The 15,671-nt window shown below is 44.9% G+C and overlaps 1 protein-coding gene across 5 annotated transcripts in view; it reads left to right on the plus strand.

Moving 5' to 3' along the window:
- Positions 1–7,182, plus strand: part of Dyrk1a (dual specificity tyrosine phosphorylation regulated kinase 1A) — a 130,443-nt gene extending 123,261 nt beyond the window's left edge. For 3 of the 5 annotated variants that reach the window (XM_090349285.1, XM_090349279.1, XM_090349298.1), the window contains exon 12: positions 3,831–7,182. In XM_090349285.1, coding sequence (XP_090205411.1) covers positions 3,831–4,451 — 621 coding nt within the window. In that variant the 3' untranslated portion in view covers positions 4,452–7,182. The remainder of the gene's footprint in view (positions 1–3,830) is intronic. The other 2 variants (XR_016538165.1, XR_016538166.1) reach the window with 2 other exon arrangements.
- The last annotated feature ends 8,489 nt before the right edge of the window (positions 7,183–15,671 follow it).

Below are 15,671 nucleotides of genomic sequence, written 5' to 3' on the forward strand. Positions count from 1 at the left end.
AGTGCCAGACTTGAGCTAAAGTGCTAACTACTCAAGGTCCTGAATTCAAACCCTAGTGTTGGCATGTCTGTATTTGCATGTGTGCATAAACATTTACACCTGCACACGCGCGCGCGCGCGCACACACACACACACACACACACACACACACACACACACACACACACACACACACACACACACACACACACACACACACCTGTAGGGAGAGGACTATGCGGACACTTGCTTATTAGCATGTGGCAAGGCACTGTACCCATACTCCCGCCATTCTCCCCTCTGCCCCATACTTTTTTTTTTCTGCTGAAAACGTTACAGCTTCATTTTATCTGTGGTTTGCTGTTTTGTTGTTACCAATCATCTGTGTCCTGAAAATATTAAAATGGAAAATTCCAGAAGCAATTGTGCAGATTTTGTTGTTTTTGCCAGTACTGGGGCTTGAACTTAGGGCCTGGGGGCTTAGCTTTTTTTGTTCAGGCTGGCACTCTTCCACCTGAGCCACAGCTGCACTCTGATTTTTTGGTCAAAGATTTTCTAGCCTGGTCTGGCTTCGTACTGTGATCCTCAGATCCCAGCCTCCTGAGTGCTAGAATGAAAAGTGTGATCCACTGACACCTGGCAGAAATAATTGTTTTAAATTGAGTGTGCACGAGTAGTGAGATGGAATCACACACCATCCTGCTCATTCATTTTGTCCAGCTTTCTCTGTGTTGCATACACTACCTCTTTGCTGGTCATTCAGTAAATATCTAGTTGTCTGTGACTATGATTCTGTCACACTGCTTGTTTTTCAGTTACCAGATTTTCTTAATAACAGTCCCAAAGTACAGGTGATGATGCTGGTGATTCAGATATGTGAAAGAAAATCTGTAAGTGCTTATAGTTTCCTTTAGTGGATACATGAAAGTACTGTAAGGTGTTTTGAGGGAGACCACATTAATATAACTTTCATTGCAGTGTAGTATCATGATGGTACTGTTATTATTAGCTGTTGTTGCTAATTTTCTGCCATGCTGCATTTATAAAGTAAGCTTTTTCGCAGAGAGGCAGACAACACAATGCCCTCCATAGTTTTAAGATCTGCATTTATGGGGTTCACCACATAGACATTGAAAGTGCTTAGAAAGGGAAATTTTTCTGTAGTGAGTGAAGACTTTTTTTGGTCATTATTTCCTAACCAAGTATATTCTTTGTTGTTGTGGTGGGTTGTTTGTTTTTGCCAGTCCTAGGGTTTGAACTCAGGGCCTGAGCACTGTCCTTGGGTTTTCCTCAAGGCCAATGCTCTACCACTTGAGCTGAGGAATCAAACCCAGAGTGTCATGCATACTAGGCAAGCACTCTACCACTAGGCCAAACTCCCGGCCCCTTGTTTTTGTTTTGAAAAGCAAAATCAGGGCCAGGACACTGGCCTTGAGTTTTCTCAAGGTTAGTGATCTACCACTTGATCCACAGCACCATTTCTGACTCTTTCTGTACATGTGTATGAGGAATCGAATCTAGTGCTTCGTGTATGCTAGGCAAGCACTCCAACACTAGGCCACATTCCTGGCCCTAATTCTTAATAGTATTTCTACTGTATTAGGTATTATTAGTAATCTATAAATTATTTAAATAGATATGTATAAATGACACTTATTTTACACATAAGGAGAAAAACATTCATGTGATTTTTTCACAGGGTCTTGGAGCCAGTCCCCTTGTTGATACTGAGGAGCAACCATACACACACACACACACACACACAATTATATATGCTTTAGTACAGTCCAAGGTTTTAGGCTCACATTGAAGTTGGAAGGTTAGGACCAAACATATTTCATGTAACTTTTTTTTTTTTTTTTTTTTTTTTTTTTTGCCAGTCCTGGGCTTGAGCTCAGGGCCTGAGCACTCTCCTTGGATTTTCTCAAGGCTAGAGCTCTACCACTTGAGCCTCAGCACCACTCTGGCTTTTTTCTATGTATATGGTACCAAGGAATCGAACCCGGGTCTTCATGCATGCTAAGGCAAGCACTTTAACCACTAGGCCAAACTCCCGGCCCTTCATGTAACATTTTAAGATTTGGATATAGCATTTGTTTCTTATGTCACCACTGAGTAAATGTTAATAGCTGATGATGGAGACAAAGTCTCCACATCACAAAAATCTCTCCTGTGTACACACAAGCCCATACTTGCATGTGCCGGTAATGGGCTTGAACTCAAGCCTGGCACTTTTGCTTAGCTTTTTTTCCCTCAAGGCTGGGGTTCTACCACTGTAGCCATATCTCCACTTCCAGCTTTTTATTGGTCTATTGAAGATGGGAGTCTTGCATACATTTCTGTCCAGGGTGGCTTTGAACCTGGATCCTCAGGTCTCAGTCTTCTAACCAGCTAGGATTATAGGCATGAGCTTCTGGCTTGAGCTTCTCAGTGCTTAAAATAATGCAACAATTTGTTTATGACACAAATAAATACAACAAAACATGAATAAAAATTAGAAGTAGCATTTTCTATGAGAGCAAAGGAAAGAAAAAAGAGAGAAGGGTCTGAGGGTATTTTTCCAAGATAGAGCCTTGTATTCATTCCCAGTGGAAGGATGGAAGGAAAAATACAGGATAAAGTGATATGGAGCACGACTAAATTTGTGGGTGTGTATTAAGCAAAGCAGGTCCTGACATCAGGACCCTCCCCCAATGTGCAGACTTGAAGACTACTATGGAATTTTGCCCCCGTCTTTTTTAAAAAAATGTAACAGTGAAGAGCAGGCAATAAAAATATTGGCTTCATCACCCTGTAGGGCCTAAGTACCCCTTGAACAACATCCAGAAGGCAGAATTTGGGAGGCATTTTGTGTGCCAGCCTAGCAGTGACACACACTCATCCTTACTCCATTGGTCATGTGGGACATAGCCACATCTCATACAAGGAGAGTATAGAGCAGGAATAAGAAGGGCAGACTGCTTGAGTACATCCAGTGACACAGGGCTGGAGCAGCATTAGCGAAATGGCTAGGGAAGGCGCTGGAACTGAAATATAAGAAAGTGATATCCAAGCAAAGATAGAAGTGAGCATTCCAGGCAGAAGAGAACAGTGGACACACATACTGAAGCATTTAAAGATCTTGGCCAGGTGGAAGAATTAAAAGAAGATAGGATGGAGCTGGGGCCCATGTGATGAAAGAAGGGGTTGGAAAGCTAGGTGCTGGTGGCTCAGACCTGTAATGCTGTGCTACCTCTGCACTGCATGTGGAAGCCAACCTGGAGAGAACTATCTGGGGAGGGATACCTGTTGAACAACAACAACAAAATGCTAGACTCGAGATGTGGCCCAAGTGGTAGAACACCAGCCATGAGCAAGAAAATGGATTGAGAGTGTTAGGCTTCAAGTTTAATTCCTGATTCTAGCACCAAGGAGGGGTGGGATAGAAAAAGGAAAAAGATTAAAGAAATAGCATTGCTTTTGTAAGTACAGTAGAAGTCTCAGGGATTTTAGACTGGAAGTGCTTGGCTTTGTGCTTTAAAAGGGCAGTCCTGCTTCTTTCTGGAGGATGTGCTAGAGAAGGGCGAGGACAGACAGGATGAGGGCATTCATTGGAGGACGTTGTCTAGCAGCTGAAGCTGGATGGTGCGGATAGAGGTGAGTAGAAGAGGTTGGATTGAGGATCCTTTTTAGAGATACTTCACAGAAAAAGCTAGCCCTTGTTTTTTACACCACTTCCAAGGAAAAAGAGTGGCCTGAGAAACCTGAGAGTCTGTTAAAAGCATCAAAAACCTCTTCTTTGTTAGTGTAAATGCTGGAGCAATTGAAGATAAGAATAATCTTAATAATCCTTGGAAAATGTGTCATCATAGGTGCGTCAGCAGTTTCCGGCTCCCCTTGGCTGGTCAGGCACGGAAGCTCCTACACAAGTCACTGTTGAGACTCATCCCGTTCAAGAAACAACCTTTCATGTTGCCCCTCAGCAGAATGCATTGCATCATCATCATGGAAACAGCTCCCATCACCACCACCATCATCACCACCACCACCATCACCATGGACAACAAGCCTTGGGTAACCGGACCAGGCCAAGGGTCTACAATTCTCCAACGAATAGCTCCTCTACCCAGGATTCCATGGAGGTTGGCCACAGTCATCACTCCATGACATCCCTGTCTTCCTCAACGACTTCTTCCTCCACATCTTCCTCCTCTACTGGGAATCAAGGCAATCAGGCCTACCAGAACCGCCCAGTGGCTGCTAATACCTTGGACTTTGGACAGAATGGAGCTATGGACGTTAATTTGACCGTCTACTCCAATCCCCGCCAAGAGACTGGCATAGCTGGACACCCAACGTACCAATTTTCTGCTAATACAGGTCCTGCACATTACATGACTGAAGGACATCTGACGATGAGGCAAGGGGCTGATAGAGAAGAGTCCCCCATGACAGGAGTTTGTGTGCAACAGAGTCCTGTAGCTAGCTCGTGACTACATTGAAACTTGAGTTTGTTTCTTGTGTGTTTTTATAGAAGTGGTGTTTTTTTCCAAAAAACAAAGTGCAAAGCTGCTTGAACCAGAAGGAGATTAACACAGTGAACCGCTACGAGAGGGCAAAGCTGACTTTTTTAAACTTGAAAAGATTGCAAAGGGACAGTGAAGTTTTTAAGAGCCATGTCCAAACCCATCTTCACGGATAGCTCAGAGGTATCCTCTTTTTGCCTCCCCATTTAACTTGCCACCTCCAGTCATAGTGGGTTTTTGCTTTTGTTTTTGTTTTTTTTCTTTTTTGGTTTGGTTTTTGTCTTTCTATTCAACAAAAGTTAATGTTCAGATGTTGGTCTTGGTCATTTGCCAACTAATTTTAACATAAAGAGGCACTGCACATAATTTGCATAACGGGCCCCATGAGGGTGTTTTGTTTTGTTTCCTTTTTCTGCTCCTCTCCCTCCCACCACCACCACCCTCCCCGTTTTCATTGTTTTGTTTTGGGTAGGGATGGGTGGGAAATTTGGGTTTTTAAGTCCTCTAAACACACTTGGGCACGGAAAATGCAGTACTGTAAGGAAGAGGGACCTCCAGCTTACACAGACATCGTCTTCACCCGTGTGACAGGGACGCTTGTGTTGACGTTTGTAAGGCACATTAAGCATGCTAAGTGGCGGGGATCAGAACTCTCCTATCTGAACGTACTGAGGAGCACAGCAGCGGTGACATGGGATCCTGGGGGTCTCCCGTGGTAGAGGCCATGGGAGGATGGGAATGGAACATGACTGGTCTCCTAACCAAGGTGCACTGAGAAGCAATCAACGGGTCAGTCGTGGCCAGTCCTGGGGAGGTGTGAGTGGTGGTCGTTGGGATAACCTTTGGCCTTATGGATTTGGACTCGAAGTCAGAAGAGCCTACCATTTCAGATGCAATCACTTGTGGACGTGCTTTTGCAGACAGTCCTTAATGCTGAAAACACAGAGAATGGGTATTTCAAGAGGCCTTTCTTTTCAAATAGACTTTTGTGACCCACTAATTGTAAGGTATTGCAAGGTGACTTTGCGTGTGTCATGCCGTTGGCGTTGTTCTTGGTTGAAGGTCACAGAAGTGGTGGTTTGCTTTGACGGGAGTAGCTGCCGCTCTGGCCCTTCCTGCTTCTTACTTTTGCTTTTTCTCGGCACGTGGTATCTCCACCATTTCTTCTGCACAAAGATGTCTTCTGTTCATCCTGAACATTTTTAAAAATGCAGAATTTTATGTGACTGCTTTTTTGCCTCACAATTATGCTGTGAATTTTACAAAAATTTATTTTCTTTTTTGATAATTTATTGTACCAAAGCTGTTTTTATAGCACATAGATGTCTGTAACCAATAATGTAGCAGTTCTGCACTTTGACACAAGGTGTAACTAGACCATTTTTAAATGTCAGTTGAAAATTATGGCTGTACTATTGCTTAAACAAAACTGGAACTGTTGTTGAATCCATAGCCAATACATATACAGCAATCTGTGTACTGAACATAATAGATTGACATCTAATTCAAGATTATGACATCTGTCACATTCTAAATGTGTTCAGGCTTCTGAAGGTAAAGGGACACTGGATCCAGGAGCTGTGGAGCCAGCAGTTGAATCTTGTATTCCTGATTATCCAACTTGTACACTTGAAAGCAAGACCTTGGTTGCACCGCTAGGTCCATATTAGGAGCAGGAGTAAAGCAGAAGCTCAGCGTGTCCTGAAGTGAGCAGGCCGGTAGGAGAGGTGCCTCGCTGTGGGGATAATGCTGCCTTAACGTAACGCAGTCTGGCAGTCGCTAAATTTGTGTTCCCATTTTAAATTGACCAATTTTAGGATGTCATCCTTTAGAGCGGTTGACGTGGGAGGATGAAGATGTAGTCATTTACCTGTCCAGGATCGAGAGAAGCCTAGGAAAGAAGCAGTAATCTACCTCTGCCGATACCCCTGCTCGGAACAACTCAGCAGAGCACCACGTTACTTTTCAGTGGTCAACTCCACGTGGCTGACTAGGTCAACTTTTTCTGAACAAAAGCAGGTTTTTATATGTAATAGTGACAAAAGAAAGGCTTATGACTATGTAACTGTGAATGGAACCTTGGAAATAATCGTTTTTATAAACCACAAACGTTTTTTGTTGTTAATCAGGAAATCCATATTTATTTTGTAATTAAATGTCAAGCCTGTGGATTCTTTTTTTGAACTTGGTAGTTCATAAAGGTTTACAGAAAATAAAAGGATATCATCTCGAGTCTAGCAATACCCGAAGGCTCTCACTAGTCACTGCCGTTGAGGAATGTGGACTAGAAGCTGACGCCGTGTGGTTAGGTCATTTTTTTTTTTTTTTTTTCTGAGCTGGTTGCCACATCTTAGCAAGCACCAAAAAAACAAAACAAAACAAATTTTAAAAAAACACAAAAAAGAAAGCAGTTTTTAAGCCGATATTTACATAAAGAAAACCATAAAATCCAATGCTTCTGCATACTGTGTTATGTTACAGTCCAGTTTTGTGTGCTTTACTACACAGTTTGGTTACAGGACTTCTGTGCATTGTAAACATAAGCAGCATGGAAAAGGTTAAATACCTGTGTTCAGATTGTAAGATCTAGTCCGGACTTGCTGTGTATATTGTAACGTTAAATGAAAACAAGAACCCCCTTTGTATTATAGTCATGCGGTCTTATGTATGATAAACAGTTGAATAATTTGTCCTCAGACTCTTTACTATGCTTTTTTAAAATTAATTTAAGAAAAAATGTAAACATAGTTAAAAAAACAACAAAACTTCCTATGCAATTAACCTGGTCCAGCTCTGGTAGGTATACTGAGTATTTAGCCAAATGTATAAAAAAGACACCGTTTGAGTTACATCAACATAGGGTAAAAAATGTCTGAAAGTAAAAGTTGGAGGTTTAACAGATCATTTGATTTTTAACATTGGTTCTTTCTCATCACATAGTTCACGGTGCTCACATTTCAGTTGGTAGTATTTTCGAGGGGATGTGAGGAGGGATTAGTGTGTATCTGGGGCCAGGCCTGGCCCGGTTGAAGGAGGGAAGGCAGGCAGGTGGTGTGGCTCCCCCAGCGTCCTCCTGTGGGCACAGGCACATGCCAGGACGTCCTTGTGTAGACTGTAGAATTCCTGCCGTGCTCTGTCCCTTTCTAACAGCAGGTCTTCTCTTTCTGTGAATTCTTCTGCACGTGTGTTTTCTAAGCTGGCATTCACCAAGTAAGAAATGGGTTTAAGAAAGTTTAGTGTGGTTCCGTAAAACGTGGCTGGCCACACAACGTGGAGATGACTGCATATGAGGTTTGTGAGACTTGATCTGGATGCAGTGTTTTTGTGATGGAATTTGTACGATTATTCCCCAGCTGTGTAGGCTCTTTCATTCCTCAGTACATGGTCTTTTGCGGGGGGGTGGGGGGGGCTGAAGCCCCTGTATGACCCCAGATTGCAACTTCCAGCTCTGTTCATTGGCTCTATCTGGACATATCTGCTTACTTCACTGAGGCTTGGTCTTCTCTGCATGAAATGGAGCTCTCCATGGTATCTGGTCACAGGATTTTATGCAGCTTTGGTGAGAGCTGGCACATACAAATCTTAGGACCTATTGAAGAGCTAGAACTCGAGTGTGGGTCTTCAGCAGGGGAGATGGGAAGATAAAGTGAGAAGGATTTTTCACAAGTGACTAAAGAATTGTGTAGTTTATTTTTATTTCTGGAGTCTGACTGGATTTCACTAGGGGTTTTTTTGTGTGGGTGTGGTGGGGGGGGGTCATGGGCCTTGAATTTGGCCTGGGCTCTGTCCCTGAGCTCTTCAGCCCTAGGCTAGACCCTGGCTCTACCACTTGATCCACAGTGCCACTTCTGGTTTTTTGGTGGTTAATTGGATATGCCCTGTAATCCTCGCCACACTGGAGGCTGAGATCTGAGGGTCGTGGTTTGAAGCCAACCCAGGCAGAAAAGTGCCCATGAGTCATCTCCAATTAACCACTCAAACTGGAAGTGTAACTGTGGTTCAAAGCAGTAGAAAGCTAGCCTTGATCAAAAGAGCTCAAGATCAATGCCCAGGTTCTGAGTTCAAGCCCACAACTACCACCACCACCAAATACTGCTCAGTTGTTTTATTTGCATTTCATAGATTTCCTTTTATTTTGTTTAACATGAGTGTTCTGCCACTTGAGCCGCAGCTCCACTTCCAGCTTTTCGGTATTTTATTGGGAATAAGAGTCTCATAGTCTCCTGGTTGGGCTGGTTTGAACCACTATCCTCAGATTGCAGCCTCCTGAGTAGTTTGGACTTCACAGGCATGAGCAACTAGTGTAGGCTTAAGAAACTCAACCCAAGACATGTTTGGAATGAATCACCCTGCCAAGTGAATGCCCTGCCTTGAGAGGTACGGAAGAAATGCTTAGCAAATACTGGATTCTGGCAGAGCTTATTTTCAATCACAGATCTGTCACCCTAACTGTGTCATTAGGTAAGTTAGTCTTCCTAACCTTTATTTTTCCTTAGCTCTGAAATGGGGATAATAGATTCCTTGGAGGAGAATGCTGAGATTATGAGGAGGTCTGAGGGGGTCCCTCCAGGACCTGTGTTGTGGTTTGGTGCCCCCAAACAGTCCAGTTCACTGTTGTGTTTCTGGCAAGGCCAGAGGGAAGAGAAGAGTTAATGCTGAAGACTGTAAAAGTCCTGAATTGGGGGCATGGAGTGTGGCCTAGAGGTAGAGTGCTCCCCTAGCATGCACAAAGCCCTGGGTTTGATTCCTCAGTACCACATATACAAAAAGGCCATAAGTGGTGCTGTGGCTCAAGTGGTAGAGTCCCAGCCTTGAGGAAGCCCAAGATAGTGTGTTCAGGCTCTGAGTTCAAGCCCCAGGACTGGCAAAAAAACAAGTCCCAATTCCAGGTGGTATTGACCAGTATTGCTTCAAGTCCATGATCACTGTTACATTGGGAGATGGAGAAGCCCTTCCTCAGGCTCATGAAACCCACAGAAGCACTCGCATGGGCCGGCCGTGGCCCCCTGACTCCCCCAGGGTGTCTTGGCTTGAATCTCCAGCCTATTACAGATACTGGCCAGCCCTCACCATGAGTCCATCTTCATGCTGAAGGTCCATTCCTTCCTGCCCCTTAATCAGAGTGCCAAGCCTTGTCTGAACTGGGGGTATGGTTATGTCCTTCCTGCTGGATTACTGTGGGATTAGGACTTCACTGAAACCATACAGTCTACTTGTTATTGATTGTTCTAGAAGCCTAGACCTGGGATCTGCAACTGGAGCCACTATAAGCCCAGGTTTGCAGGTGAGAACTGTGTATTTCCCATGACCCTCTCCCCAACACACCCCTCCAAGCCTTGCCCACCCCCACTCTGGTCACAGTGTTTCCACGCATTTCCCTCTCCTACTGAACCCCACCCCTTTCACTGGAGGACAAAAGTTAAGGTGGTGGAAAATTGCTTCGATGTCTGGCATCCCCACCTCCATCCACTTTTGCCTCCTGTCAGTTTCCTGACCCTTCTTTACCCCTTCTGTGAGGCTTTTCTGGTCTTTACCAGTTTCAGGCCCCTTTTGTGACCAGGCTTCCTATCTCTGATGCCTGTCACCTTGTGTGCCCCAGTGGTGGCCCCTAAGGGTGTGCCTAGCATCTACCATGTCTGTCTTACTCCCACTCTGGAAGGTAGAGGCTTAGAAGGAGGTAAGTGATACAGAATTGATGGATGGTGGGTGGAAGGACGGAAGGATGGATAGATGATGATGGATAGATGAATGGATGCACAGATAATGAGTGGAGGGTGAGTGGGTGAATGAAAGGATGAATGGATGATTATGATGGGTGGAAAGATGGATGATAGAAGGATAGATTGATGAATAGTGATGGATGATAATGATTGGAAGGTGGATGGATGAGTGGAAGGAGGGAAGAGTGATGATGAAAGAATGGAGGGTGATGCGTGGATGATAATGGGTGGATGGATGAATGGAAGGATGGGTTAATTGATAGGATAATGAATGTATAGATAGAAGGGTGGATGATGATGATGATGGAAAGATGGATGAATGATAGTGGATGGGTGGAAGGGCAGATGAACAATGGTGATAGATGATGGATGATGATGCGTGGATGGAAGAATGGGTGCGTGGTGATGGAAGGGTTGGGTGTGTAGCTGTGTTGCTCTGGGTTGATCGCACACGGGGGTCCTAGATGTGGGGAGGACAGCCAGCTGCCAAGGGGCCTGAGCCTGGGGATTAGGTAGGTGGATGTGAGCTGGTTTGAGGGGAGCCAGAGTAGAATTTAACCACAGCCACTATCTAGAAGATGGTGGAGGAGGAGAGCTGAGAAATAGGTAAGAATTACGTCAAGGGAATTTGGTTTGAGAGGTCTAAATCCAATTTTTAAAAAATGACCAAATTTCTTCGCTTCTTAGAATGTTATATACGCAATGATCTGATGGAAAAAAAAAAAAAAGAGAAATCTGTGCTGATGGTGAGGTTGAAGTTGAATAGCTGTCCCATAGGGACCTAAGTACTTCTTAATCACAGAGGCCATGTGTTAGGGTCATTAGCTTAAGGGTCAGCAAAGAAAAAAACCTTCAAGCATAGTTCAAGGCTACCCTAGGAAAAAAAGGATTGGTGGAATATGAGGCCATGAGTTCAAATCCCAGCACTACCAACAAGGACAGAAGAAAAAAAATAGAGAAAACCACTCTTTAAGATTAAATATATAAAGTTGAGGTGATGAAGTGATAGTAGGTATCACTATATCATCAAAGGAAGCATCTAGGAATTAATCTTGACCTCCTCAGCTTTGAAGAAAGGCCTTCGCTTCAGCAGACCAATCGACTGGCTAGCTGTGATATCTGCTGTCAGCTGCGCGGTGAGCCTTCCCAGGAAGTGGTGAGTCTATGTTCTCTTTTGTTTCTCACCTTGGACTAATGTTTATCTAGGAAGGACTTGCCTCTGCTTGGACCAAGTTCTTCAATGGTGGGAATCAGGCAGGACTGAGGGAACAAACCTGAGTGTCCTCTGCTCCCTTCCCTTCTGATCTGGTGACCTGGATTGCTCTCCTGCAGGGCCTGGCTGTGGCTTGAATAACATCTGTCATCTCCAAACTCGTGCTGAATTTGTCTGCCATGTATGCTGCGTGGGAAATATCTGGTCCATATTTGTCTCCTCGTTGCCCCCAAATGGATCTTAGCATTGGTTTGTTTAGCGAAGGAGTCAACTCAGAGCCGCACATTTCCAAGCAGTTGTGTTTTCTTTAGCTGGAAAATTTCCTCTGCTCTAATACTGTTTGGTGGCTGTGATTTTTATGTTTATGTCTTCAATCTGTTGGGACTTGTATATTTTGCCTATTTTGAAGGACAGACTCAATTTCTCATCTTCTCAAGTGCCTCTTTCCATGATGTGTTTAAGTATACATTGTTCCTCTACTAGCTAAATTCCTCACACAGATTGTGTATGGTGCCTGTCACATGAATTGACTCATGTTCTAGACTTTCTAATGGGTTTGTGCTGGTTTTCAGTTATAGAGGCTTTGTGGACCTTTTTAAAAATTAATTTTTATTGTTATTATAATGATGCACAGAGAAGTTACAGTTATGTAAGTTTTTTCTTAGTCATCCTTTTTTTGCTGAGATACTGTTTTCTCTTTTAAAATTTATTTTTGGGTAAATGGTATTTTTCTCTTCCCTTCTATCTTCTGACTGACTGTGATTGGACATCTGAAGGCCACCAACTTCTATATTTAGTTTTATATCCTACTGTTTTATCAGATTTTTCTCACTGGTTTGAATCTTTTGTCCATTGATTCTCAAATTTTTCGGGTAATGCTATTATCTGTAAATGAGTGTCTTTTATATTTTCTTTCCAGCACTGTTTGTACTTAACTAGTCATATTGTAATGAGCAATAATTTAATTATCTTATAATTCCAGTGCAGTGTTCCGTGGCAGAAACAGAGTGAGAATTCTTACCTTGTACCAGATGTTAGTGGGAATGTGTAATGTTAAAAAAAAAAGAAAACAGCCAATGGTGGTGTAGTGTGCCCCAAGGGTTAGCCTGATTTAGTGCCAGGGAGTGGAAGAGACACAGACAAATGAGAATGATAGATAAGAGGTAAGAGGAGTAGAGAAGGAGGCAGGGGAGGGGGAGGGAGAGGAGGTGGAGGAAAAGGAGGAAGAAGAGGAGGAGGAGGAGGAAGAGGAAGAGGAGGAGGAGGAGGTAGTTGTTTAGCCACTCCCTGCACCAGAGGGCTTCCCACACATCTGCCACAGTTGTCTGCTTTGACAAGAACCATTTAGGCCATGCTGGCTCCTCCTCAGCTGGTTCTGTAGTGTCACTTCCTGTGCTGTCCTCTGAAGTAATACTGACAGATATCTCTTTCTTGGAATGTAAAGAGCTGGAATCATTCGATACTACCTGCTATGGTTGCGTCATTGAAGGTATCCCTCTGGCCTGAAGTTCATCTTGCTCCACTGTAACTGGTGTCTGGCATAGGCCGGTCAACTGTGGTCATTTCTGTGTTTGCTCAGAGAGATTTTGTCGCAGTGAGCGATGCAAATGTGTTCAGTTTGGTGACCAAAGGAACCCAGTAAGAAGCACTGTCAGTCATAGGGCTTGAACTCAGAGCCTGGGTGCTGTCCCTGAGCTCAAGGCTAGCACTCTAGTACTTGGAGCCACAGCACCACTTCTGGTTTTCTGGTCAATAATTGGAAATAAGAGTCTCACAGTTTTTCCTGTCCAGGCTGGCATTGAACAGCAGTCTTCAGATCTCAGCCTCCCGAGTAGCGAGGATTATAGGCATGAGCCACTGTGCCCGGCTCCCATTTGTGTTTTAAGAGATAGAGAACCAGGCTGGGCAGGAGTCCTGGAGCTGTCCCTCTGTCACTCCCTGGCTGACGGCTCCCTGCTACTCCAGCGGGGCAGTCTTCCTGCAGGGTTGACACAGGGCAAGGAGGCAGGAAATTTATGGCTTGGCCTGATTAATGGGCCAGGCAGTTAGGAGTTCTTTGCCAAACTCTGAGAATAATTTAACAGGGGGAGGAAGGAAAAAAGAGCTTCTAGCTCACATCCTTAAAATGCTCTCTATGTCAGGCGTGGCAGATCTCAGAGGAAGAAAGAGGAATCGAGACAAATGTACATGGCAGGAAGACAGCAAGAAAAACACTTGCAAGGATCAGTTTCTGCTTATATTCTGTTTGCTGATGGCTGTAACTATTTAACCACATCTCACCCCTCAAGTCCCTGCCCCACCTTGTATGTGCCTCCTCTTCAGTCAGGCCTTTTTCTCCTATGGAACTGCAATAGTCCAGAAAAGCAGCCGAGGGGAAGGTGGAAATGGCGTTGGAGGCCTGACAGCAAAGGTCCTGGAACCAGAGAAGATACAGAGGGTTGGGGCTCTCCCCCACCCTTTTGTGCTGGGCTGTATGATTTTAGGAAGCCCCCCTTGCTTCATCTCTTTGGGCCTCAGTTTCTCCTCCTGTTAAATAAAGGATCTGTGAATCTCCAACCTTTTATCCTCACTCAGCATCTAGGACTGGTGCCTGATGGTTTAAAACCCTAGAGCATCCTGTCATGTTAAAAATGGCATTTATTAGCCAGGTGCTGGTGGCTCATGCCTATGATGCTTTCTGCTCAGGAGGATGAGGTCTGAGGACTCAGCTCAAGTCAAGCCCAGGCAGGAGAGTCTGTGAGACTCCAGTGAATCACCCAAAAAATCTGGAAGTAGGGGTGTAACTTACATGCTAAAACACCAGCCTTGAGAGAGAGAAAAAAAAGCTAAAGCTGGGAGAGGTGGCTCATGCTTGTGATCCTAGATGCTCAGGAGGCTGAGACCTGAGGATCGTGGTTCAAAGCCAGCCCAGGCACTAAAGACCATGAGACACTCAGCTCCAATTAACCCCTAGAAAAACGGAAGTGGCGCTGTGGTTCCAGATGTGGAGCAGTAGCCTTGAGCTGAAGAGCTCAGGGACAGCGCCCAGGCCCAGAGTTCAAGTCCCACAACCAACGAGGGGGGGGGGGGAGAGAGAGAGAGAGAGAGAGAGAGAGAGAGAGAGAGAGAGAGAGAGAGAGAGAGAGAGAGAGAGAGAGAGAGAGAGAGAGGGGAGGGGAGGGGAGGGGAGGGGAGGGGAGGGGAGAAGAGAGGGGGGAAAGAGAGAGAGAGAGGGAGGGAGAAAGCTCGCACATTAACTTTTCATCTCAGGTTCTGGCTATGTGTGAGCATTTGTTGTTTTACTTTTTCTACTACCTGGACTGGATTGTCAGTACCTTTGCAGGGGGACTGTGTTTGTGTGTGTGTGTGTGTGTGTGTGTGTGTGTGTACACATGCACACGTGTGGACATGCAGGTATTAGGGCTTGAAGTCAGGACTTCTTGCTCTGCTCCCCAAGCTTTTCTCTCCTATTCTCTGCTTTTTACTCCAAGGAGACAGTGGAATTGTTGCTCAGCTCCACTCCCACTGTGGTCAGAGTTCGACTATCGATGTTGGGTCCGGCCGTACGGGTCCTAGGCCTGGCCTGTGGGTTGTTAGCAATGATAGTACCACAGATAAAAATTAGACACAAATGAGCTGTATCTCTGCAGAGGGCAACCCAGCCACATTCTCTGCTCGATGAGTGCTCACGTGCAGGGCGTGGTCACAGCCTGCCAGCTGCCCTGTGTATGAGCCCAGCTCGCAGGTGATCCATGCCTGCATCCACTCAGAAGGATTGACGTCTGAGGTCCTACACAAATGTATAAGAGCTTATTTAAAGCTAAAGTAAAAAAGGGCCGAGGGGTGTGGCTTGTGGCTTATGCGGTAGAACACTTGTTTAGCCTGGATGAAGGCCAGAGTTCAAATCCTAGTATGCCACCCTGCCAAACCAAACCAAAACAATCCTGACTGACTGCTTACCTCAGCCGCCGATGCCCTGGTCCTGGGTCTCTCATGTGACTGAGGTTGAAAACAGTTGACACAGAAGTGATTAGTTAAGATGAGGGTATGGATGGAGTCCTTAGAGGACAGGATTTATAGGAAGGGGCTGGGAGACAGCTGGAGCAAGCTTCCTGGAATCTTTGGGGAACTCAGGCTTGTAGGCCCCAAAACTCGAAAAGAAGCCATTTTTAACTGGAAACTACTACATCCCCAGAAAAGGAATCCAACCAGTGGCAATGGTGTTGCCTGCTGTGAAATCCTGTTCTCATTGGGTGGTCTGTGTCTGCACATGTC

This window comes from Megascapheus bottae, chromosome 1, assembly GCF_031878675.1.
Source record: "Megascapheus bottae isolate mThoBot1 chromosome 1, mThoBot2.hap1, whole genome shotgun sequence".
Taxonomy (NCBI): domain Eukaryota; kingdom Metazoa; phylum Chordata; class Mammalia; order Rodentia; family Geomyidae; genus Megascapheus; species Megascapheus bottae.